The following is a 24,617-nucleotide window of genomic DNA, read 5'->3' on the forward strand; positions in this document are numbered from 1 at the left end:
TTGCCTCCTTGTTCCAGATGCTAGCCAAGGCACACGGCAGCTGCTCAGCCTACCCCTCCTCCTGGCAATTGAGATCGGCCAGCGATTACCGGAGTCAATCACCCCTGGGTGATGACGAGTGCCTGGCTAGGAAGCTGCTAGTGCTGCAAGTCCTGAGCCTGGACTCTGGTACTGCGGTGCAGGATGCTTATTTGCATTTAACTGATTTTTTTTCAACTTGCTCCAATGCACTTTAGCAGTCTCTTTCTTTCTTAGTGGTAAAACTATACTTTAGAGACAAACCTAAGTATAAAGCCTGGATCCAAAATACCTAATAGGAAGAGATCTGACTGCAGAATATAATTTCTTAGGTTGGACCCATCTACCCTTAAATCTGTGACAGCATTAGCTGCCTTGGAAATAGTTTTGTCAGAAAGGGGGGAATATAAAACAATTTAAGAGATTCCTGATGTTAAATATGGAAGTTAAACATCTCAGGAGCAGCAGTAGCTATTCTGGTGACCATGTGTCTAACTTCTCTAATTATGAGAAGAGGATCAGCTCTGAAAAGATCATCAATAACATTTTCTGCAGAAAGCAGTTCCCCAGCCTGCTTTGGGGTAGAGAATATGATGACAGCAAATCCTGCTGGGAGGTTTCATGCCTTGAAGAGATTTCCTATTTCTTATTTCTGCATATAGCCATAACTCTGGCTTGCTTCCTGGTCCTTCAGCTATTCTCACTGAAGCACGAAGGGCTTCATGGGCATGAAGAAAGAACACACAAGACTAGATTAGTGTTGTCAAAATACCTTTTAATTATCATTTCCACTGTGAATAATCACCTGCAGTCAAAGGGTAGACCTGCTTTATACTTTAGCACCCTGATGGGTTTAGAGAGCTTTTTGCCCGTGCTGTGGGAGAAGGATGGGGTCTCCTGCTCTCTTTCTTAAAGAGTGCCAGTCTTACAAGACACTTCACCCTTCATATCAATAGAAAAAGATCTTCCCTGGACACTGAAGATGCACATCCTCACTTCAGGTTCTGTCTACCCTCCATTATTCAAGCAGGCTTTATTCAGTTTTCTGACATGTCCCAGTGATCAACACATTCTGACTAAATTCTCTTCCAAAGCCTTTCCTATCTGCTTGGCATGACACGGAAAGGAAGAAAAGTGCATAATTAAGCAATATGATACAACAAGCTTTGCATTACTGGCAATTAATGGAGCCTTCAGGCAAGCTTCTGAGGCACAAATCCAAGCCATAAGTGGCTGCAACTACCTGAGAAGTGCAGTAATCCCTCCAAGTATTCAGTACCTCAGGTGTCTGAGAGCTAATAGAAAATGGCATTTACAAATAGGAACAAGTTCTTTTTGTGCTTTACTTGAGTCTTAATAGTATTGTTATTATATTACTGAAAAGTAATATGAAATCTATGACATTTTCAGCTATCACGATGCTAGATTTAATGTTATGTTGGATGTCATAGTAAAATGGGAAATTTTCTAAGAAAAAAATCTCATTTCAGTCAAAAGCTCATGTCATATTTTCCATGGAAAGAAGTAAACCCTGCTGAAATTATTCAAAGAATGAATGTGATTACTTTTATGAATAATGTAACACAGAGCTGGTTTTAGAGAAACAAGAAAGCAACATAGAATAAAGAATGACCTCTCTTTACCAGGCTGGAGGAGAGGAGCAGGGCATCTTTTGGGACACTGTAATAGAGAATGGCTGGGGAAAAACCATGGGGTGTGTGGGAGATCAGTGTACCAAAAGCAGCAGGAACCAGGAATCATGGTTGCAGTAGGACCAGTACCACTGTATGCAGACAATGACACCCTGGAAGATGCTCTGGTTTGCTTCTCAGCCACAGACCAATGGTCAATGTGCCATAAAATCACATGTCACACACTCTCTTAACTGTATTGTGGCAGTCTGCTAAGTCTGCCATGTATTTTACTTGTAAACTGATCAACCTTGACAAGGAAAAGCATGTGGACCCAGATGATGCCTCAAAGTAGTAACAACCACACCTGTCAACAGCAGCTTGCCTTCAAAATGGTTGTGACCCAAAGCTTTCACAGAAGGTGATGCAAATACTTTCCAACATCACAGAATAAAGTCATAGAGTAATTTAGGTCAGAGAGGATCTCTGGAAATCATCTGGCCCAACACCCTGCTCATTCCAGGGCTAACTTTAAAGTAACATTAGGTTGATCAGGGTGTCGTACAGCCAAAGTTTGAATATTCCCAAGGATGAATATCCCTGGGTATTTGACCACCCTCACTATGGAAATTTTTTAAAAATTTGTATCTAATTAGAATTTCAACTGCAACTTGTGTCTGTTTTTTTCTTTTCCTTTCATTGCACACCTTCAACAAGAGTCTGGTTTCATTTTCTCTATACCCTCATCTTAGTTGCCTGAAGACTGTAGGTGGATCCCCCTCAGCCTCCTCTTACAGACTGAAAAAAGCCATCTCTTAGCCTCTCCTTGGATGTTGTCCTGGTTTTGGCTGGGATAGAGTTAATTTCCTTCCTAGTAGCTGGTACAGTGCTGTGTTTTGGATTTAGGATGAGAATAATGTTGATCACACACCGATGTTTTAGTTGTGGTTAAGCAGTGCTTACACCAGTCAAGGACTTTTCAGCTTCCCATGCTCTACCGACTGAGAAGGCTGGAGGTGCACAAGAAGCTGGGAGGGGGCACAGCCAGGACAGCTGACCCAAACTGGCCAAAGGGGTATTCCATACCATGTGACATTGTGCTCAATACATAAACTGGGGGAAAGCTGGCCGGGGGGGCCGCTGCTCAGGGACTGGCTGGGCTTCGGTTGGTGGGTGGTGAGCAATTGCACTGTGCATCACTTATTTTGTATATTCTTTATTATTATTATACTATTACTATTACAATTTTACTTCCTTTTATTTCAGTTATTAAACTGTTCTTATCTCAACCCACGAGTTTTCTCACTTTTACTCTTCTGATTCTCTCCCCCATCCCACTGGGGGGGGGAGTGAGGGAGCGGCTGGGTGGTGCCCAGTTGCCGGCTGGGGTTAAACCATGATAGATGTCTTTAGTCCAGTTCAATGAGCTTGGTGGCCTTTCACTCAACTCGTTCCAGTTTGTCAATGCCTTTTTTGTACTGGGGAGCTCACAGCTGGACACAGTACTCCAGATGTGAATAGTGTCTCGTTAGCTACACTCTTGCTAATACTGCCCAGTAAGCCACAGGGCTTCTTCCCTGCAAGGGCACACAGGACCTGCAGGCCCTTTTGTGCAGAGATGTTTTCTCTCCAGCTGCCCCCCCAGCAGTACTGGGATTATTCCTCCCTCACTGCAAGACTTTGCAATTGTCCTTACTGAACTCCATGAGGTTCCTGTTGGCCCATTTCCCCAGTTCTTGAGGTCCCTCTGAATGGCAGCTCCGCCCTCTGGCTTATCTATCGCTCCCCACCCTCCAACTTGTTGCCACCCATAAGCTTGTTGAGGCTGCACTCTGTCTGAATATCAGGTTGTTAATGAAGATCCACCTTGACCAGCATAGTGCAGGTGCAGCAGGACTTGGCCCTTCACTTCTCCGTTTGCCATTCCCTGGAAGAAGCCTTAGTAAAAACCCATGTAGAAAGGAGAAAAATTAAGGCAGGATTGGGAAAAAAAAAAGCTGATCAAGACTGAAACAATCTACAACAGTCTTTAATCATTCTTGCATTCAGTCCAGGATTAACTAATTAATGAGTGCTCTAGGCCCTGGCAGCACATTTCTTGTTGGAAAGAATTACTGTAAATGCGAAAAGGGCCAGGGAGTAGTTTAGTCTCTGAGATGCTCCCCACCCTGGTCTACTCAGAGTGACTTTTGCTTTCTGGCAGCTGCCTGCACGCCAAATGTTTTCCCAATAACTGTCAGCATCCTGCCTGCACTTCGCCTGGGCGCCAGCTGCTGGGGAGGTGAAGGGGGACATTATTCATCTGGGAGATCAGTAAACCCCAAAAGGAGAAGCAGGCCTCCAAGCAGCCATTTAGCAGCAGGAGCTGAAGAAGGAGCTGAAAGCAACAGAGAATAAATACATAAATAAGCACACCCCAACTTCTCTTCTCTTTTTTAGCTCCTGCTCAAAAAAAAGAGGATGGGGACACGTAGGTGAAGTGGAGGGAGATATTAGTGAAAGATGATGGTAAATCATCCCCCCTGTGGGAATAATTTCTCGGTTTATAAATGTTTACTGGAGGTGTTAAATTCATGTGTAACTGCAGCTTGCCAGGGTCTGCCTTATTTGACACCTTGTCCCAGCCCATTGTCTCTGCAGGGTATTTCGGTAAGGGAAGTGGTCATGTGGCACATTGACGTTTTGCGTAAAGTGCACTTTCAAAAGCTTACATGCTGTTACACACACTTCTCCATTACATTTACAGATTGCCATGCCATCAATACAAAAATATTGCCGAAAAGTTGCTCAGTGTTAAATATAGAGCACATATTGTACTATACCATGTGGCACATTCTATCAATCTTGGGAGAACCATGCACTCAACATATTTTTCCATCTGGCTTCTAGAAACCTAAAATCTCCCAATCAGTTTCTCCTATTTTTTCTCCCATCTGCATCTTTGCAGAAATTTTCAGAATTTTGGTTTGGGAGCAACAAAAAAATAGAAAAAGACATTCTAAAAAAACCCCCAATTAGATCAAGAGTTCAATTAAAAAAGACAGGGACTAGACAGAGCCTAGGGTTCCTCTTTGACACAAGCTTCCTGGAAGACGAGAAGCTGGAAAGTGACCTACTGCTTACCAATATGTCCTACATCAGTGTCCAGGGACAGTAGCTACTCCCATGACCTCCGTGGATATTATCCCTGTAGAAGAACTACAAGAAACCACCAACTCTTGTGAATGAATAGTCCTCGAGAGACAAGAAAATATCCGTCTCCTAGCAATGTGCAGCTACTGTGTGGTGAGAAAGCATGGCCTCTGTAGGTTAGAAAATCCACATGCCTCTTTCAGGGAGCAGCTTGTCAATGGCCCTGTGGAGTGGATGAACCTACTGGGACAGGAAAAGGTGCAGTGGGCAGAGGACAGTGTCCTCCCTGGACATCCTGGAGCAGGCAGATCTTTTTTAGCCAGAGTACACATCTCCTGGGGTCTGCAAGCTCTGAATAGTGGGAAGACATCTGCTGCTGGGCTGGCCAGTTTCTTCCCTGCTCCTCCCATGTAAAAGGATTTGTTTCCTCATGCTGTGATTGTACTGCAGCTTGCAGTGCAAAAATATGCTTTGGGAGAAAAGCACTTTCAGGTCCTGGTCTCTTTGGGATGGTGATTCAACAGGCTGCCGTCCTGTTATCAGAGCGTAGAGCATAGTAGAAGCACTGAATCAGCTGGAACCAACAGGAAAGTCAATGTTAATTAAAGGAATGAATGGGCTTGTACGGAAGAATCAGAGCATTCAATGACCCCACCACAGCTGCAAGTGACAAGGGCATATTACCTAGGGCGAGCAGGGTGAGACACGCATCTTCTTATACAGACCGGCCAAATTCAGGCAAGACCTGTAGGACTAAACACCACTCCATGGCAGAGATCCTTCCCCATAGCAAGGCTTTGTCCACAGCACTCAGCTTCTCTTTGCTTTGCTGTCAGTTTTGCCACCCCTCCCCACTTGCCAGGGCCATTGCTCCACGCAGGGTCCTCCCCATTTCAGACCCTGGGCATCTCCTAGTCCATCAAGCTGTTGTCTGTACTGTGGTATTACAGTGAGTCTGCATACCACACTGTAAGTGGTCTGGACACCACTGTGGTAGGTCCCATGCAGACACACAAAAATGTGCTTTCTCCCCTGGATGATCAGCCCCAATGGCAAAAAAGCCAGCTCCACAGGGAGACAGGAGATGAGAGCAGTCTGGTGCATGATTAATTTATATCCTTAAAAGTCTGAAATGCTCCCAAAGACATTAGTATTCCCCATGTAAGAAAGCTGTCCAGATTTTCAACATATCCCTGCCTTATTCCCACATCTACTGGAATTAATAGCTGAAAGCTTGTAAAGCCCAAAATGCAAACACAGGACTGCATTTAATCTAACGCAGAGGCTGAGATCATAGTTCGGGAGTCTAAGTGTTGTCAGAAGCAGAGACAGCCCAAATTCTCATTTATACTAAGACACTTTTATAATATCCTGAAAGCATGAATGCACCTCAGAGTGGGTGCAGTGCCAGCACTGACAGCCTCTTTGCACTGTGGAAACATTGGTATGAAGGGCCCTTCAGAGAAATGAAGACAAGTGAAAATGAAAATCCCATTCCTTACATCTAACCCCAGTAGAGGTGACACAGCCCAAGAGCTTTCTGAGGTAAATTAGACTCCAGACAGTTCACTCTGTGTGTGTGTGTGTGTAGACCTGTGCAAAAGGAAGTTGCGCATGCACTGGAAGGAGGATGAAGAATCCACCCAAGTGTTTAAAAGCAGGCATCAGCCCACGCTTGTTTTTTCACACTGCTTAATAGTGCAGACATCGCACCCAGAAATGACTCCATTTCTCTGTTGAAGGGGTTGCTATGTCTAAGTTGGTGAGGGATCCATTGGGATGAATAAGTGCCACCTCCTGCTTCCCATATTTAACTTTTCACTGGGGAAGCTCTGGTGCCAATTTTACCTGAAGAAGTGCTGGGGTAACAAGGACCAATGTGTGAGAGATTCCCCCTGCGCCAGCCCTGTCTAAGCCCAACGCTGCTCCTGGTGCCCAGCTCATCCCCCTGCACTGTCCTCAGGGCATGTGTTACAGGGCACTGAAATAGGAAAGTGCTTGCTAGAGACTGCACGAGGTACTCCATGGCCAGCTCTTTTTCTTCTAACTCTGAAGAAAATGTGCTGAATAGGCTGATGGAGCCATCACATACCATGGTGGAACTGGCACAGAAAAAACACACGCAGTTTTTTAGATTTGTTAGATGATAGTCTTTCTCTCCAGTAGCAGATTTCACTGAGACTATCACATTCCTCACCCCATCCTACAGATGTGCAGAACTTAGTAGCTAAAAAAGAGGAGGTGGAGACCCAGAATTTTGTTACTGTAAAATTAAATTCTGGGAGCCACACTTGTTTTAAAAATTCAGGCAAGCAAAGTAATGCCTGGCTTCAGTTATGTTGTTTGCTAACTTACTTGTAGCTACTTGTTTCAGGATACACAGGCTAGTAGTCATGGAGGTCTGTATACTTCCAATTCCTTGCTCTCTTTAATTGACAGTAATGCTTCTAAAGCTCCTTTTTTTTTTTTTTAATTTGCCTGAGGCAAGTGGTAAGTGTAGGGCTTCAAGGACTGTTATACATTCTTATTAGGGGATTTATCTTCTAGGTAAAAGAACCACAATTCTTTCCTGGTGCAGTTCAAATCAGTTGGCACAGGGTCTAAAAGAATGCCTTAACTCCAAGGTGTCAGAAAGGATCAAGGGATCAGCAAAGAAAGAGCTTTGATTTAAATGTGCAATAGGATGTCCTCAGTTTAAAGAAAGAACTAGGAGACCTGCTGTAAAATGACAGAATTTAATAGGCTAATATAATAGTTTATCAGTTAACATAATTTCAAACTGGAGAGAATAGCCCAGTGGTTGTATTATTATTATTATTGTTGTTGTTGTTGTTGCTGTTGTTATAAACGTTTATTATTTCATTGATTTAAATTCCACTGGTCTGTAGTATATTCACTGTCTTTCGACTAAACTGCCATGCTCTGTTGCCTTCGCTTTGAAGAGGAGTGTGAAGAAGGCAGGGCTCCTGCAGGCGGGGAATCCCAAATGTGCCTGTTAGCAAGATGCTGTCGTATTTCCTTCCTATAACTTGTCAGTGGGATTTCCAAAGACTTTGGGTATTCAAAAACCATGATGTGTATTATACCTTGCCATCTAGAAACATTCTGACTTGTGACTGAATATTTTGCTTAATAATTAACAGAGGCCTAAAAAGTGATGGAAAAAAAATGTCATCAGCAACAGGGTTGGTGCACACATGTGAGTCGAAGGTGTCCCATGTGGCATCACCCTGTGGCTGGGCACCCCAAGGGGTGTCTGTGGCCAGGCAGGACACAGCTGCAGGCAGGATGGGGGGGACTTGGAGGGAGTGGGAAGCAAGCTGCAGCCATGTGGATGGGCTGAGGGGCCTCCACACAGCTCAGTAACAGTATGCTCCATAATTCATCTTCTAAAGTGAAGAAGAGTTTTTATTTCTCTAACTTCTAAAGTATTGGTAGGAGTGGCTGTGGAAGTTGGCTGACCTGAGCTCTTAAACTCACTGAGCTGGGCAGGACAGGGGCACATCAGTACAGGCTGTAAACAAATGGCTCATGCTTGTAAGGACTATAACAATCCATGGACAACACATGCCATATAAATTGGGTATCCAGACAAGTATGTATTTGCCAAGTCCACTTCCCACCACACAAATGCATGTGTCCTTAAACATGCATAGACGAAAACAAAAAAACTGAACTAATGCCATTCAGAAAAACATGCATTTTCATATATAAATATCCACGCAAAAAGGCTAGCTGTGATAACTGTATTTACTGCAAGCAGAAACATGAACACCATGCCCCAGACACTCTTGTGAAATAAATTTTGTCTTCAGTTTCAGTTTAATAGCTCAAGATCTTTCTGCCAGATGTATGAATGGCTTTGGGAGGAAAGGCACGGGAAGGAAAATGAAGATGTGATCAACCTAGGAAATGATTCTTGGGAAACCTTCCAGTGTCATGAGCAAGCAAACACAAGAATGCATTAGCACAGCACACTGTCTGACAGATGCTCCAGTCGCTGGTTCACGGGACATACGCTTTGTTTCACTGAGAAACAGACATTTGTGGGATGAGAGAAAGCAAATGGATGTAACAGACTCATCCTTAAAAGTTTTTAGCAGACGCTTGTGAAATTGTACCAAAGAATGAATGAAGACTTGTGGATGTACTAAGGTCTGTCAAGACCTGAAATGAATTGATGGACCACAGTCATAGCTAACTGACAGTGACAAGTGTTGCTTTGCACTCTTTGGACTGGAAATGACATCTTGAGAAATTAAACTGAGGCCAGCATGCTCAGAATCACCGTTTTTCAGCTGTTCTAATAATCCCTTTCAAAAATATCCCTGCATGCTATATTATGTGTCTCTATTTCTGAACTAGAAGCAAACAGACAAAAGCGTTGATTAAATGTGTGAAAAATATTAAACTCGGAGACATTGTATACACCAAAAAGTGCAAAAGAATTGTACAAAAAGAAGCAGGGAGGCTAGAAAAATGGATTGGGAATAGCAATGAGATTTCAACAGGAACAAAGAAAAGCTACTGTATCAAATATGAAATATAGAGTTAGAAGTTGTAATGACAGAAACTCATAAAGATGTAGGCTTGGGAATAAAAGGGTGAAAGGTAATAACATTAACTCCGAATTGCAGGCACTCTGGTGTCAGAAAGAAGGGGAGCAATGCTTTTGGAAAGTGAATTGGGTGCGTGATTGGGGAAGCATTGCTTAGGAAAAGAGTCTGCTTGCAATGACTGCAATTACAAAGTAACACTAGTAGGGACAGAAATCCCCATCAAACAGAGATACGGTATTACCTTTGAGATATACCACAGGGCAAGGCCGGAGCATTGGGAATGTCTGGCAAAAAAGGTGATATTTCAGGAACAAGTGAGGCTGCGAGGATCAGGATCATGGAAAGGCTTTGTGGCTAATGCAAGGTAGGCTAATGAATGCTGTTTACATGAAGGTTACAATGAAGGTTACAATGAAGGTTACAATGAAGGTTACATGAAGGTTTACAATGAAGGTTAGTTGACATAGAAGGAGAAAAAAAATCAAGGGAAAGGCAGATGCATTGTCCCTTTTATTGGGAGGCCTGAGGCTAAAAAGAACCTGAAAAGGAGGCATTTGTGGTTGCATGAAGGGTCTAGACTGGAAACAATGACTGTATGGCATAATGTGCAACTGAGACCTGATACAAAACCACCAGAGTCAGGTCAGTCTTTCCACCGCTTCCAGGAAACCTTGAAGTCATCAAGACTGCGCTGCCCCAGTTCAGATACCGGTCAGACCCTGAGGTCATCCTGCTTGCCCCAACATTGCTCCAGAAAGCCCAATTTTCAAGACAAACTAGTGCTCCTCACCTTACCACCTTGGTGCCGTTCCTCATGACCTGCATGTCCACCATGCAGCCGCCCGTGACGTAAGCAGCCAGGTTCAGCTCGGAGAACTCAGCCTGGAGCAGAGCAAAAGGACAGAGAGTTACTCGAGGGCAGCAGAGACACAAACACACGGACACAGACGCAGAATTGTCTTCGGCTAGAATGTGCCTTTCCTTCTTTTACTTTTTTTTTCTTTTTTTTTTTTTTTCTTTTAATGAGGCAATGGGAGATCCAATTACAGCTGATTTGCCCTGGGGAGACTGCAGAAGTATTTACAGCTCCCACACTTGGGGTGTACAAGTATACAGGATTAGGCTTATTGCAGTAATAAGTACTGAAGGAATTAAGAATGAGCAAGCTGAAAAATGCATACAGGAAAGAATAATAATAATAAAAAGAGGTAAGGTCATTTGAATTCAAATTCCAAGTTTCCACTTGGAAATAACCATTTAGAATTATGGCTGAGTTGGCTGTCGTGCCACTGGCCAGCTATAAACCTAATACAAAAGATTTAAACCTCCCTAAATAGCTAAAAAGCCTCATTGTGCTGAGGGAAGGTGATAAGCAGAGAAACCCACCTGATGCGGTTTACTTATTAAGATTTTAACTATTACAGGGTTAGCAAAGGTGGGTAGGCTATTAACAGTACTGCTCAATTATTAAAACACTTTATATTTTAAAAGAGGTGCGACTTACAAGGCCAGAAAGGTTAGCAAGGAATATTTAAGCTATGGGGAGCAAAAGGCAATGTGCATGGGGGCAATTACAACTGCAGTGGGTGTCAGTGAAGGTTAAGACACAAATCAGAGCAATTAACTGGGCGAGAGTTGTGATAATCCTCCTGCATGGCCGCTGGCTCTGCTGTCCCTCAGACAGGAGTGCCGGCGAGACTTGATGGTCTCAGGCCACTCTCAGCAGGAGGAGGATGGCAGGATTAGCTGATCAGTGCTCAACTTAGGCTCTAAATCATAACTCTGTCCTTTATGAGCAAATGAGTATACACCAGGCTAGAATAGCCTATTATTCTGCCATGCCAGTCCTCTCTTTCCAGCACGATGCAAACATACCTGTACGGATTCAGAATCCTATATTACATTAGGGCCTGCGTATATAAATAATCAGGTTTCAGTTTTTGAGACAGAAAATTTAGTCTTCTCCCTTTGAACAGCTTTTTTTCCCTCTTCCTGTTAATGCATTTCTTTCAGACTTAGTATGATGGAGACTGGGCAGCAGTAAAATCATCTTCTAACTAGTGGCCACCTAATATCAGAGCACTCGGATGGTGTTGCTAATGCCTGTGATTTTATTGGTATTCTTGTAGTATTTAACGTCCTTCTGATAATTCTACTAGCTGGAACCAAACGATAGTGCCAGGAACAACTTTTATTAAAAAAAAAAAGAAAAGAGAAGGAAAAAAGCGTGTTTTGTCCTCATGAGCGCATGGAAAAAACTTGCCAATGGAGAATTAGTGCACCTGTAAAGGCTCAGAGGCCAGACGACAAATGAAAAAATCACTTCCAACTTTCTTTTTTTAAAATCCACATAATTTTAAAGCAATGACCGTGGACTGGTGACCCAATGATGTAATAGCATGGAAAACTTGCCAATGGAGAATTAGTGCACCTGTAAAGGCTCAGAGGCCAGACGACAAATGAAAAAAAAAAGAAGGAAAAAAGCGTGTTTTGTCCTCATGAGCGCATGGAAAAAACTTGCCAATGGAGAATTAGTGCACCTGTAAAGGCTCAGAGGCCAGACGACAAATGAAAAAATCACTTCCAACTTTCTTTTTTTAAAATCCACATAATTTTAAAGCAATGACCGTGGACTGGTGACCCAATGATGTAATAAGATTTCATGTCTGCGGCCCTGTGTAAAGCGTGTTTTGTCCTCATGAGCGCATGGAAAAAACTTGCCAATGGAGAATTAGTGCACCTGTAAAGGCTCAGAGGCCAGACGACAAATGAAAAAATCACTTCCAACTTTCTTTTTTTAAAATCCACATAATTTTAAAGCAATGACCGTGGACTGGTGACCCAATGATGTAATAAGATTTCATGTCTGCGGCCCTGTGTAAACTTTTTAAAGCAACACCCTTAAACGATCTTACATCATTGTAACTTCCAATTACAATGAAAGGAGGGGGAAAATTCCTGTTGCCAAGAAATAAATCCTACTTCAAACACATATACACACACACACAGGGAATGGCAGTGGTTCAAGTGACTGGCTGGGCTTTTCTTATGGGGTTGCACAGTGCTGCCTTGGCCACAGCCATGTTTCTTCAGTGATCATATTGGATCAGAGATAAGAAAATATGTACCTTTAAAAGGCACCTGCATTTTATACATTTAAAAAATCTCAATAGATGGAGGGAGAGGGGAGTCCACCTTGAACGAATTCAGCAAGAGCAGGTGCTCTGGGTACCATCAGTGAGCTCCCCAGTGGGTCAAGGCAAGCTTGCTAGCTTACACGTGGGCTCGAGAGGCTCTGTGGACTGGGGAGATGAAAGGATGGTTTTCCCACCTCTGTATCTGGGTATGCCTCAGAGACGTCCCACTCTGAAAGCAGAGTGTTACTGAGCTGGACCTTCAGCTTCTGCAGCTGAGGGATGCATCATCTGATGCGAACACCAGAGCAAGAGAAGAAAGTTTTAGGTCTGTGTTTTCACGGTTTTTATGCTTTTCTTCCATAATTTTTTCCATAATGGTTTTGTACTAAAGAGCTTAACACTTTGCTTTGCTGGGGGTGAAAATGCACAATCTTCATTTGATGGCTGGCACTTACAATCTAACTAAGTCAGTTTGACAGGCGTTGCCCCGAGACAGTCAGACCAAACAAAGCTGCGTTCAGACACCTGACATCCAAACAGGCCTGGGAATCCCCCGAGCTGGGAAGTACTTCATACCAAACTGCCAGGACCAATTTCAAGCCTGCTAATGTCAAGAGCCAGAAGAAAGGGAGAAATCCCCTTTGGCAACCATTGTCCAGGGCACCCTGGCCACGAGGAAGGAGTGGAAAGAGGGTCTGCGGGACTCAGCTACCTTGGCGCCAAAACATCCAGATATACAATCACAGCTGAGAGACAATCCTAATCTTTTCCTGGCATTCGCTCCTGCTTTAACGGACTAAGTTAAGGACCGCTGCTGCTTTCATGTAGCTGCTTTGTCCCATCTGACAGGCCGCTGCTAGCTGGCGTTTGGAAGAAGGCTGAAAACTTCAGTCAGCAGAAATTGTTTCCTGTTGATTTTCCAGTGCTCCCTGTATTTTTAACTTTGTGGGTTTTGTAGCCTGATGACTTCCCTTGGCTGGGATTTAAAGTCTGAGATCATCTCCAGCCTGAGTTTACCTTGCAGACAAAGAGGTCTTTGAAAGCAGCCCATGCAGATAGAGTGACAGGTAACTATGCATAAAACAGGAGAGCCCAGCTCCCCGTGGCCTTGCAGAGTCATTTGCATTAGGACTCATCGAATACAAGAAGGCATTACATTAGCCTGATGGTGTTTTATACTTGCTTTGCGATGGTGCCAGTGGCTGCAAAAACATTTAGGGCAAGAGTGAACCACGTGTGACAAACGCGACACAATCCATCTTGAAGAATAACATAATACAGACTGTGGGAGTAGAAATATTTTGTACCTCTGTGAGGCCCAGATTTGGGAGGATGCCCACAGATATTTTGAGAATAGTTCTGTTAAAAATGCCTATTTCAGGTATTCAGATTCAGAAATCTCTCCAGATCATTTGGACTAAATCTTAAGCTACTCTCAGTTTCTCCCATCAGTGTTCTCTAGGCACTGGAGATCTTTTTGGTGAGCTATTTTAGAGTTTCTGTTTCTGCTTGCTGATAATAAAACAAGGAGGACTTTGTAATTTTAAATCATGCGATAGTAGAAATGCCTGGCTTAGTAGCCATACCTTTTAATACTTCATGAGAGGCACATGTTCAAGGTGGATTTTGCGCATTTTTCATAGAATAACAGAAAGTTGGGTTGGAAGGACTTCAAGACATCACATAGTCTGTCTCTCTTTCCAAAGGCAGGATCAGCCCTACCTCTGCCATTGTGTGCAGATACTACAAACCTTCTCGTGTCTTCCACAGATGAGGAATCTCCTCAGGCAATTTGTGCCTTAACAACCTTGTAAAGTTTTCCCAATGTCCAACCTAAATCTCTCACCTTACTCTTTGTAATTTTTTTGTCTATTACTTTCTCCTGCAGAACCTGAAGACTCACTGCTTGAAGACTTACCCTTCCTTCTTCTTTTTTTTCCTTAGACAAAACCAACCCCATTCTTGTAAGATTTTCTTGGAGGTGATGTTTTTCAGCACAGTGATCAATGTTGTTGCTGTCACTGGGATCCTCTCTGATAGGTCTGCAACTTTCTTGAGTTGTAATGGCCCAAACTCACCATGATCCTTCAGCAGAGACCTGACCATTGTTGAGTAAGATGTAAGACCACTTGCCTTACATATAATACTGCTGTCCATATGTTCCAGTATGGATTCATTATATGTGCAGCAACATGACTATCTTTTAACTCATATTCCGGCTGAGATCACCTGTAATCCTTGCATTGCTTTGTCCAGGCTACTGACTCGTCTTGTGCATCTGCCATTGATGATTGACGCATAAGGGGGAGATTTGTCAATGTCTATAAAAACCTGATGGGAGGTAGTAAAGAAGATGGAGCCATACTCTTCTCAGTGATGCCCAGAGAAAGGACAAGGGGCAACGGGCACAAAATGAAATACACTAAATTCCATGTAAGCACAAGAAAACACCCTTTTTATTGTGATGATGGTCAAACACTGGAACAGGTTGCCCAAAGAGGCTGTGGAATCTCCATCCCTGGAGATGTTAAAACCTTTATTGGCCATGGTCTTGAGCATCCTGCTCTAGGTGAACTTGCTCAGAGCAGGTTGTTGGACTATGAGATATCCAGATGTGCCTTCCAGGCTCAACCGTCCTGTGATAAGTTCGGTATCTGGCAGATGTCCTTATTAAACTTCTCCCTGCACGTCAAGGGGGAACCCCAGGAAAGCATCCCAGTTTGCTCCTTGAGCAGATGCTGAGGGTAAGTTCATCTTCATTGTGGCACAAGAATGCAGGAATAGGGATGCAAGACAGGTTTTTGGGTTTGTGTTTTGGGGGCATGCTGGATGATTCTTTTTTTCTTTTTTAAAGCAAGCAGGCTTAGTGTGTCCATGCAGTGACAAGCACATTGGGTTTTTTTCAGCTACTGAACTTTCTAAGCCCTCATCTGTACGTAACCTAACTAAAAGCTACTCAGGTTGGTTATTGCTTAAAAGGGAGACACAAAGTTACATTAGACTTTTGTGTGAATATTTGCATACATACCCCCATTTGCATGTATACCGCACATACACATAAATAGCAGAAGGGGTTTTAGCATTGCCGGGGAACCTTTGCACTTTCCTCAGTGCAACACACCATGCGCTGTAACGCATACACTGGCATTTTGGGGGGTTATTCCGTCATGTAGATCACAGCACCGAGCTACCACTACAGTATGCAGCTTTCCATAACGCAATGCAGAGTACTCACATCAGGATCCTAAGCACAAGTTTGGTAGTCACTCTGACCAGCCCCTCTCACCCACATGGGCATGGCGGAAGGTGGGTTGACTTGTGGCACTGGAGCCACAGGTGGCTTGCAGGGCGCTGGGTCTCTCATGTGGCCGGAGCTCCCCAGTCTCCATGTCTCCTTTGGCTCTCCCCTACCCACTGATTGTGCTTTGACCAAGGCTTTCCACTCTCCCAGTCTTGCTCCTGAAACTCCTCACCAATTATCACTGCATGTCTCTTTTTCTCCCCCTGCCCCGTGACACAAAATGCAGTCAGAATAACAGGCTGGTCCGTGTCATGGCTTAGGCACTTGGGATGAGGAATTACTACTGTCTAATCAAATCACATACATTCCTCAGTGGATTTTCTGCTTTAGTTTTTGGTGGATCTTCCAATATGTACAAGGAAAGAAAGACTTTGGCAGACACCAGACTGCATTCCTGTAACAGCACATTTCACTACAACCATTACAAGCATTTCAGGGGGGAAGTAAGCAATCCCTAAATCCTGCACAGGCAGAAGGGTGAACAGATTGTATGGATGTGAACAGGGGGAGGGCTGGGGCTGTGCGTGCTTGGTGTGCACATGCTTGCAGAATTAGAGATTACACACCCTGATTCCCCATGTCTCTTTCCTGAGACATTTTCTCTTGGGGAGGCACCCTGCTCCCCACCTTCCCCCAGTACTGGGATTGCTCTCTGGGAGAAAAGGACAGAGAGGGTCCAGCTGGTAGGGGGATGCTGTTGTGCGGCTCCAAGGGGAGCTTCCACAACTGCACTTCACAAGTCCTGAAGCTAGGATGCATGCTCCTAGCCTACAGACAGCGCTGATGCTGAAGGTCCACATGCCTTGACCTGTGTGAGTGCCTTTTGGTGCATCAGCTCTGATGGCATTTGGAACTGTCTCTTAAATTTTCTTTTCAGAAGTTGTGTGACTGCCCGAAAATTGAAGCTCTAGCAAAAGCATTTTTCTAAACCCTTTTATCCCAGGAAATAGCTCAAAGACATGAACTCTGTAAGCCTCCAAAAGCCAATGGAAAACAACAAAAAAATTGAAGATACTATTTATTTAAGAAATTCATGATTTTTGAGTCATTCTTGCTATTTCTCCGTTTCCCTTTATTCATGGTTTCTGAATGCTTGTATGTGGCAAAGCTATGAGAGCTGCTGTTCTTGAACTGCTTTCTGGCTTTCAATTGGAAAAAAAAACCCCAAAGCATATAATGAATAAAAATTATACAGTTATTTGATGAGAGGCTAATTTTCCTCTCAGCACACACAGGCCTATCAGACTCTACCTTTTGAAAGGACCACTTTATGCTGCACATGAAAATATCTCTTTAGGCCGGGAAGTACAATGGAGCTGGAATTCATGATTTGTGCTACAATTATCTTCTGTGAGTGCCAAGTACAACTTTTTTTCCTGACAATGCTGCCAATGGAGTCATAATCTATACCGCAAGACTTTTCCAGAAGCATGTACCTAGGAGTTCACTGAATAATCATTCCCTGAAAATAAACGAGGCAGCAGGAACAAGTGAATGAGCTGTGCGAGAAGAATGCGTGTCAGACGGACAGACGGACCCACCTCGTCCCAGCAGGAAATGGTGGGAAGGAGACGGGTGGACAAACAACAGGAATAAAAATGTAGATGAACCTTTTGGCCTCATCACTCCCCCTTCACCCTTTTCACCCCCCTCCGCCATCAATTAGCCAATGCCGGGAAAGATGCCTCTGAATATATTAAAATGCCTTTGGGAACTATCTGAAGGAAAGGTACCCCGAAGGTGGCAGACTCTCTCTAAGACGTGCTGCTTGCTCTCGCCTGCCAGGTCTGTGCTCTCCTCTCTCCCTCCTGGGCTCTCATTGGTGAGCGCAGGGCACAGGACTGGAAAAGCTCACTGGAGCTAGAGGGTCTAACCCCTTGCTACTGCAGGCACCATGTCACAAAACCCTTTCTTAAACCAGTGTATTTATTAAAAGCAGCCATATCTCCTTCAGCCTCTGTTTTGGCAGGATAAACAAACTCAACTCTTTCAGCCTCCTCTCACAAGTCAGGTCTCCACGGTCATCCCACCCCGCTCTGCACATCTCCTGCTTTGTGGGCATCTCTCTCCCAGACAGGTGGCAAGCATCCCACTCATCTGGCCACTGCCCGCAGTGTCACGGTCTGTCTGATGTGTCTGTGGTTGTCCAGGTCTCAGCCCTGGCTCTCCTGCCCTCTTCTGCTTGTACCCGGGTGTGCTGGGGATGCACGGCCATTCGGCATCCCCCTTGTGCATGGGGCATGCCTAACGCCCAAGGAGACCTCCACCTGGGGTATGTTATGATCCATATGGGAAACCCCAGAGTCATATGAAATCCTTAGAGCATGCAAGGCTTAGTTTTCTCTGGGACAGAGCAGAGAGGGTGGGGAAGGAGGTGCTGAATTACTACCAGTTACCTCTAGTGGTGGAAAATGTTTGACAGTACATAAGACCTATGGTAAAATTCCTCCTCTTCCTGAATATACTGTGTTTCTTAATGCTTCCTGTCCTCTGGCCAGTGAAGGACTGAGAAGATAAAAGCAAAATTAATTTTGTGAGACACTAAAAGCAATGTGGTGAACTCCTGTGGCACCTTAAGATTCTTCTTTAAGCTCAACTTAGCCTTAGAGCCATTTAATCAAACTTATACTTTTCATTTCTAAAAGAATTTCTCTAGCGTTTGTATTTCTAGAGGAAAGAACTGGAGATGTATTCACTGCGGTTCTCAAAGCTAGAAATCACAAGGCAAGTAAAAGCAACAACATGGATCAAAACCTAAAAGAACCTTATTTTTAACATAAAATAGTGATAGTATTTTTAGACTCAGCTGCTCTTTAAAGCTTAGGGGTTTAGCTACACTGAATAAAACTTAAAACATCAGGGGTTTAATAGGAATAGATCAAATAAATAGATTTTCACTTTTTGATCAGTGTTTCATTCAGTCTTATGAATGACTCATTGCTACAGAAGGACTTGTAGTGGAAAAATATCCAAATAATCAAAATATAATCCAAACTGCCTCCAAAGAAAAAGTGGCCCTGATTCGGGAGAGCACTTGCACTTGCTTCCCACTGCCCCAGCCCTCACTCAGCCCCGCGCCTCTCCCCCTGCAGCCAGCAGGGAGAATGCAATGGCATTACTTGCCTGGGTTTCAGTCAAGGGTGGGCAATAATAAATCCCACTGCCTCTAAAGCACATTAATGAATATGTTTTGTGTGTTACGCTGAAGATTAGAAGAGAAGAAACAAAGGTGGAAACAAAGTCAGGCCTCATGTTCATTTTGATGAATGACAGGAAACAGCAAAGGCTGGAGAGGGTGTACCCACCGCAGTGTCCCTGACAACTCTCTCTCCTATTCACTGGCACCAGGTCTTTTGCTAGTGGTAATGGACCTAGCTGAAGGACGAGGGCCTGGGAGCGGTATTGAGGTCATGAAATTAACTTCTGTGTTAAAGAACCAGAAAACCTTCTTTGAGAGTCCATAAAACCTATTTTCATAGAGGCTGAGACTTACAGAAGCAGCTCCCTGAGCAGCAGGATGGCATTTAACAGTCTTTTCCCTACGGATTACCCAGTGTCTAATACGAACTGAATTCACCTCTTGTAGAAACTTCGTATCTTGAAACTTCTGCCTGTTTCTCCAATTTGGCTGAAATCAGCCAGTGCCTTCCACAGTGTTGGGTGTGGGGGATAGATGGAGAGAGACAGCATGATCACATACGTCTTGCATTCCTCGGATGACAGCCAAGGGGGAGAGGCAGCTCAGAGAGCTGGTAGGGGTGTATAACCAGATTAGATAACTGACTTCCCGCTGCTGAGAGAGGGAGAGACAGCGCTGCTTTCAGCACTCCTGCTCCATTACAAATAAGTGATGTCATGATGTTAAAAAAAAAAAATCACCTACTATCCTGCTCTGCTTCCCCCAAAGATTGCTGAAATGGCTTGCTAATAAAGAATTAAGATGTAATAGAGCTGGAGATGAAAGATGAAGAGAAAAAGCAACAAGGCAAACTCTTCCTTCAGTTTAAACCAACTACAAAGCATCCTGGAAGAATGGCAAAAAAAATTAGCACGGTCAGAAAAAATAGGGCAGTTGCTTTTTCCCAATGTGGTTTTTCAAGAGTATTTAACATTTGGATATTTCCTTTCACTGCTTTCTGCCATTCAAACTTTTTTGTTATTTAGCTTTTCAGATCAAAAGTGGTTTTTCCTATAAAATATAAAAAATTCCTAAGGCAAACTGTATTTCTGGCCAAGCCAATAACATGTGGTTATCTGAAGCAGAATCAAATGGAAAAACTGAAAAACTAAATGAACTTACTGAGCAGACCAAGTGGCTCAAGAGGTGTCCGAGAGTCAAACCTTGATCTGATGCAGAGTTTATTCAACAGCCAGGTTATGGCTTGTGCACCATGGCACAGTCTGTGCACCGTTCACGGAACAGTTATAGTAGTGAAGACTGGTGAGCTGGGAACTCAAAGAGAAAGGTGTGAACCAGGCTGGTAAACACAGTTATTCCCTGCTTTTTTTTTTTTCCGTAAGGAGACTATGGAAGAACATTCATTTTTCAGGTCAAGAGGGTCTGTGTTCAGCCTCAGGGGACCTGTTGCACAACAGTTTAGGCTCCTGGATTGTGCTTGAAGAAGAGAATGAAGAAGCGAGGAAGGCTCCAGATAACCAGGGTAGGAGCAATAACTGAAAATTAAATATCAAGAAATACTGAGCAAGGATGGATGGGCAAAAAACGAAGGGGACAAAAAGCCAGAGTTTGAAGAAAGAAGTGCCCCTCTCTTGGCCTCAACGATATGCAGAGGGGCCTGAGGTCAGATTCGAGGACTGCCCATGACAATGCAGCTTCTGTGTTTCCCTTGACAGACAGTGATCCAGCTGGGGAAAGTGATCATCCCTTCTGCTTTCGAGGTCTGGGGGAGTCAAGAGCAGTTCCCTGCCTGCTACGTGGAGGCTTGGCTGCCTGATCTGAGGGGCAGGGAGGGGGCGAGGGGAAGCAGCTGGGGCCCTTGTTCATTGTTCCTCAACTCTCCTACCCACTGCACGCTTCATTCCCTTGGGCAACGCTGCAGTCACTATGATGAGTATTTAAAGAAGGCTGCAAGGGGCCTGGCAATGGTCCTCACCAGCAGAGTCACACCAGCCTTATGGTCTTTGCTTGGAGCAATTTGCTGCCTCATCTCAAACATGAATGTTCAGCCTGTGTGAAGGATTTCAAGAGACAGACTGGGAAAGTCTCCCTGAAAGAGTCCTTGGGGAAATGTGGTAAGCTACCTAGTGATGATGACGAGGGTCATTACTGGGTTTAACCCATCAGGGGTCAAGAGTCCACTTCTGCCCTTCTCCGCTCACCAACCATTTGAAGATAGTTCCTTTATAAGGACCTCAAGTGCAATAACATTTGAGGAGAAGGACTATGAGGGGAAAGGCAAGAGGCTGGAGGTTTAGGAAAGAATTAACAGGTCAGTTTGAAGACTACCAGGTCTAGCTTTGAAGCTGACCCTGCTTTGAGCAGTGGAGCGGGTTGGATCAGAGGTTTGAAGGGAAAATCTGAATTATTATTTGATTCCATGCTTCTATGTGAGAAGTGTGATTTTTAAATTTTTTTTTCCTATTCTCTTCTAGGACATTTACTGAGGCAGCCAGCAAAATAAAGACTTTGATAAGGAAGTGCAAGTGAGAATTGTTCTTGCTAATACCACCCAGTACTGAGCTTTGAGCAGGAGCGGGTTGGATCAGAGGTTTGAAGGGAAAATCTGAATTATTATTTGATTCCATGCTTCTATGTGAGAAGTGTGATTTTTAAATTTTTTTTTCCTATTCTCTTCTAGGACATTTACTGAGGCAGCCAGCAAAATAAAGACTTTGATAAGGAAGTGCAAGTGAGAATTGTTCTTGCTAATACCACCCAGTACTGACAAGTGTGATACCAATAAAAAGAGGAAAATGAAGTGTTCGTAGTATCATAGCTGCAAAAAAATGACTTGCTAACTTTTCTGTCCCAGACACAGCCTTTGATCAGAACATGTGTGCTCATGTATAGTCCTGGGCAATTGGACAGCACCCCTTTGAAAGGAGAAGGAACACCTTATCAAGGGCAATGTGTCCTGAGAAAGTCTTCAAAACCACTGCATTAATAATTCTATACACATACACACATGCTTGCACACACACACACGATGCAGAATCAACAGCTTTATAAAGACAGAAAATATCACGTCATTCAAACAACATTCACCAGCTTTCTTTATCCATCCAAGCAGTTTTATAGCCCTAACAAGTATGAAACAAGCATATCATTCCTTCAGGATCACCAGCTTATCTCTGCATCTCTCTCTTCCTATGCCTGCTTTCAAGTTAGGCACCTGCAGATGATCATTAATAATAATTTCTACTTTGACAACAGCATCCAAAGTCTCAGTCAATACTCGGACTTTATTTTGACAGACACTGCACCAACACAGGGAGGAGGGACAGGCCCCAACATGAAGAGTTTTCAACTGAAATTAATGGCTGGTGCCAAGGCTAACAGAGAAACAGAGAATTTGTCCAATGCCCTGCAGAGCACATCAGAAAACAGGCCATGAACCTCCTTACTGTTCCTATGGACTTTCAACAGATAAAAAGATATTGCCATATGTAGTTATTTTGCACACTTAAACCAAAGGCTTTAGGCTTAAATCAGGGTAAGTCAGAAGACTTGTATAGCTCGCACATGGAACATAACATCACCAACAAGTGCTGTAGCATACTGGCTTTGCACCTTTTCAGGCATATATACAGAGCTGTGAGGTAGTCTTCCAATGGAAGAAATTACAATCCCATCATCAGAACAGAAAACTTCATTTTAAGGTGAAATAGCAACTCATTCTGCAAAGGTAGGGAGGATGAAGGGATGGCCCAATAAGATATTTTCATTTATAGCTTCCACAATTCTATAAAATGGACGTCTTAAAACTCCTCATTAGTTCCTTTCTTCAAGAGAAGAAGTATCCACAGATTATCTGTCATTAAGACCTCAACCCTGTCCACGCACATTTCTTAGAGCCAAATTTAGTTGTCACTGACCTGTTCCACTCGGATATCAAATTCTCCATTCACCTTCTTCCCCTGGAAATATTTGGCCCTGCAGAAGAAACGAGAGAGACAAACATGGTTAAAGAAGATTTTTGGCTTTCATTACATATCATTTTGCTTCTGCATTTCCCTTTTTGCTGAAGAATTTCTATCCGGGTCACAGCATGTTTTCCTAATTCCTATCTTCTTTCAGCTTTCTGTTCTCCAGGAGAAACCTGCCAAGCCAGATGAAAACCACACTGGAAAGTTCCTTCAAGACTTGTGACTTTTTAATTTTATTTTCAAACTGAAAACCAAATGCTCTCCTAATCTTTTCCAGAGCAATAACTCTAATCAATGATCCCTTGTTATATCTCATTTAATACTCAATCTTTATTCTGTAAAAGAAGGAGAGCAGCATACGGCACGGCATCAGAAACTTCCAATGTTGAGCAAGGATCTTTATCATCACAGCTGAAGCACTTGTGAAGCCTGTTCTCTTGCTCTCTTGCTACAGAGCTGCTTTTCAGTTCTGTTTGTCTTTCTGCTACTGATTTAGAGAAACAGTATCTGCATCTACAGTGTCACTAGTGAAGGATCTCTTCTCCTGAACTGAGAAAATGTGTTTACTTTGGAGTTGAACAGAGTCATGAGAAGGACATATACCTTCCACCACCTCTGCTCCTAGCTGCCTACGCTATGCAGACAACAAAGCACTTTCAGAAGGATCGGTTGTTCATGAGAGGGGAAGGCTGACAGTAGTGTTGGAGAAGAAAACATAGGAAAAGGGCAGGCAGTCTTAGCTTTTTTATTCATATTTGTGTATAATGTCCCTTATATTGATTAGTCGGCAGGGAAATTGCCGATATAATTTCCCCTGTGAATATTTCTCCCCAATTCTTCCCCTCGCCAAACAAGCTTGACAGCAGAAATTACAAATTGATTTTCTCAGCCCTCACCCCTAAAACTTCAGGAAGACCATGTAGGTTCCAAAAAGCTCTTCTGTTTGGAAAGCATTGAAAACACAGCTAAGCCCCGCAAGAGCTGTTTCCAGAGACAAAGTAACTCTGCATTCTGTTTCCAATTGGCAAAGAGAGGACAGAATAAAGAAGTAAAGGAAAATGAGGGGAAGCCGGCTTTGCTCCCTATTTTATAGTATTAACAAAAAAAGAAGCTGGCTCACATTTTTACTATGTGTCTATTTGTTCCAATAAAAAAAGGAGAGACAGTAGGAAGGCAATTTTCCCCATGGCTGAAACACACCAGTTTTCAGCTGAATGCTCCCCTCCCCCAGAAATGTGAAATGTAAACAAAAAAGTTGTTTTGTTTTGTCATCCTGGCTCAAAACCAAGTCAAAAACTTTCATTTTATTAGAAAAAGACATTAAAAAATGTCAAAAGTTTTCTGCTTTGTTCTAACGAGGGTATCTGAAGGCTGTACCACGCTTCCCTTCCCAGAGAGCCCATCCATCGGCATGATGCTAATAAGACCTCTGCATAGATGTCAGTGAGGGACAGCATAGCAGCCAGGCGTGACCAAGACCAAGTGGCTCAAACAACCCCTGCCCAGTATAAAAAACAGAGCTCTGTCCATTTTTCCTCCCTTTTTGAATTTATGAGTGTTACATGAAAAAAAGCAACTCAACAGACAAGCTGAGACATCACGCCTCTAACAATAAACAGGAATGCTAAATGCGCTTAATAATTCCATCGTATTTCTGGAGGCATGGCTCTAGAGGGTCTGGCAACATTCCTCGCTCCTAAACATTGGGGATATTGCTGGAACCAGTGACTTC

General features: G+C 43.5%; 1 protein-coding gene across 2 annotated transcripts in view; it reads right to left on the bottom strand.

Annotated features, from left to right (window-relative positions):
* The window catches only part of SYN3 (synapsin III), a 185,749-nt gene that overhangs the window by 149,255 nt on the left and 11,877 nt on the right, over positions 1-24,617 (bottom strand). Inside the window, exons 2-4 of one of the 2 annotated variants that reach the window (XM_009277012.2) lie at positions 22,835-22,892; positions 10,131-10,222; positions 7,497-7,499 (exon numbers count right to left, since the gene is read on the bottom strand). In XM_009277012.2, coding sequence (XP_009275287.1) covers positions 7,497-7,499; positions 10,131-10,222; positions 22,835-22,892 — 153 coding nt within the window. The remainder of the gene's footprint in view (positions 1-7,496; positions 7,500-10,130; positions 10,223-22,834; positions 22,893-24,617) is intronic. The other variant, XM_009277011.2, reaches the window with a different exon arrangement.

Source organism: Aptenodytes forsteri, unplaced genomic scaffold (genome assembly GCF_000699145.1).
Source record: "Aptenodytes forsteri isolate BGI_AS27 unplaced genomic scaffold, ASM69914v1 Scaffold482, whole genome shotgun sequence".
Taxonomy (NCBI): Eukaryota; Metazoa; Chordata; class Aves; order Sphenisciformes; family Spheniscidae; genus Aptenodytes; species Aptenodytes forsteri.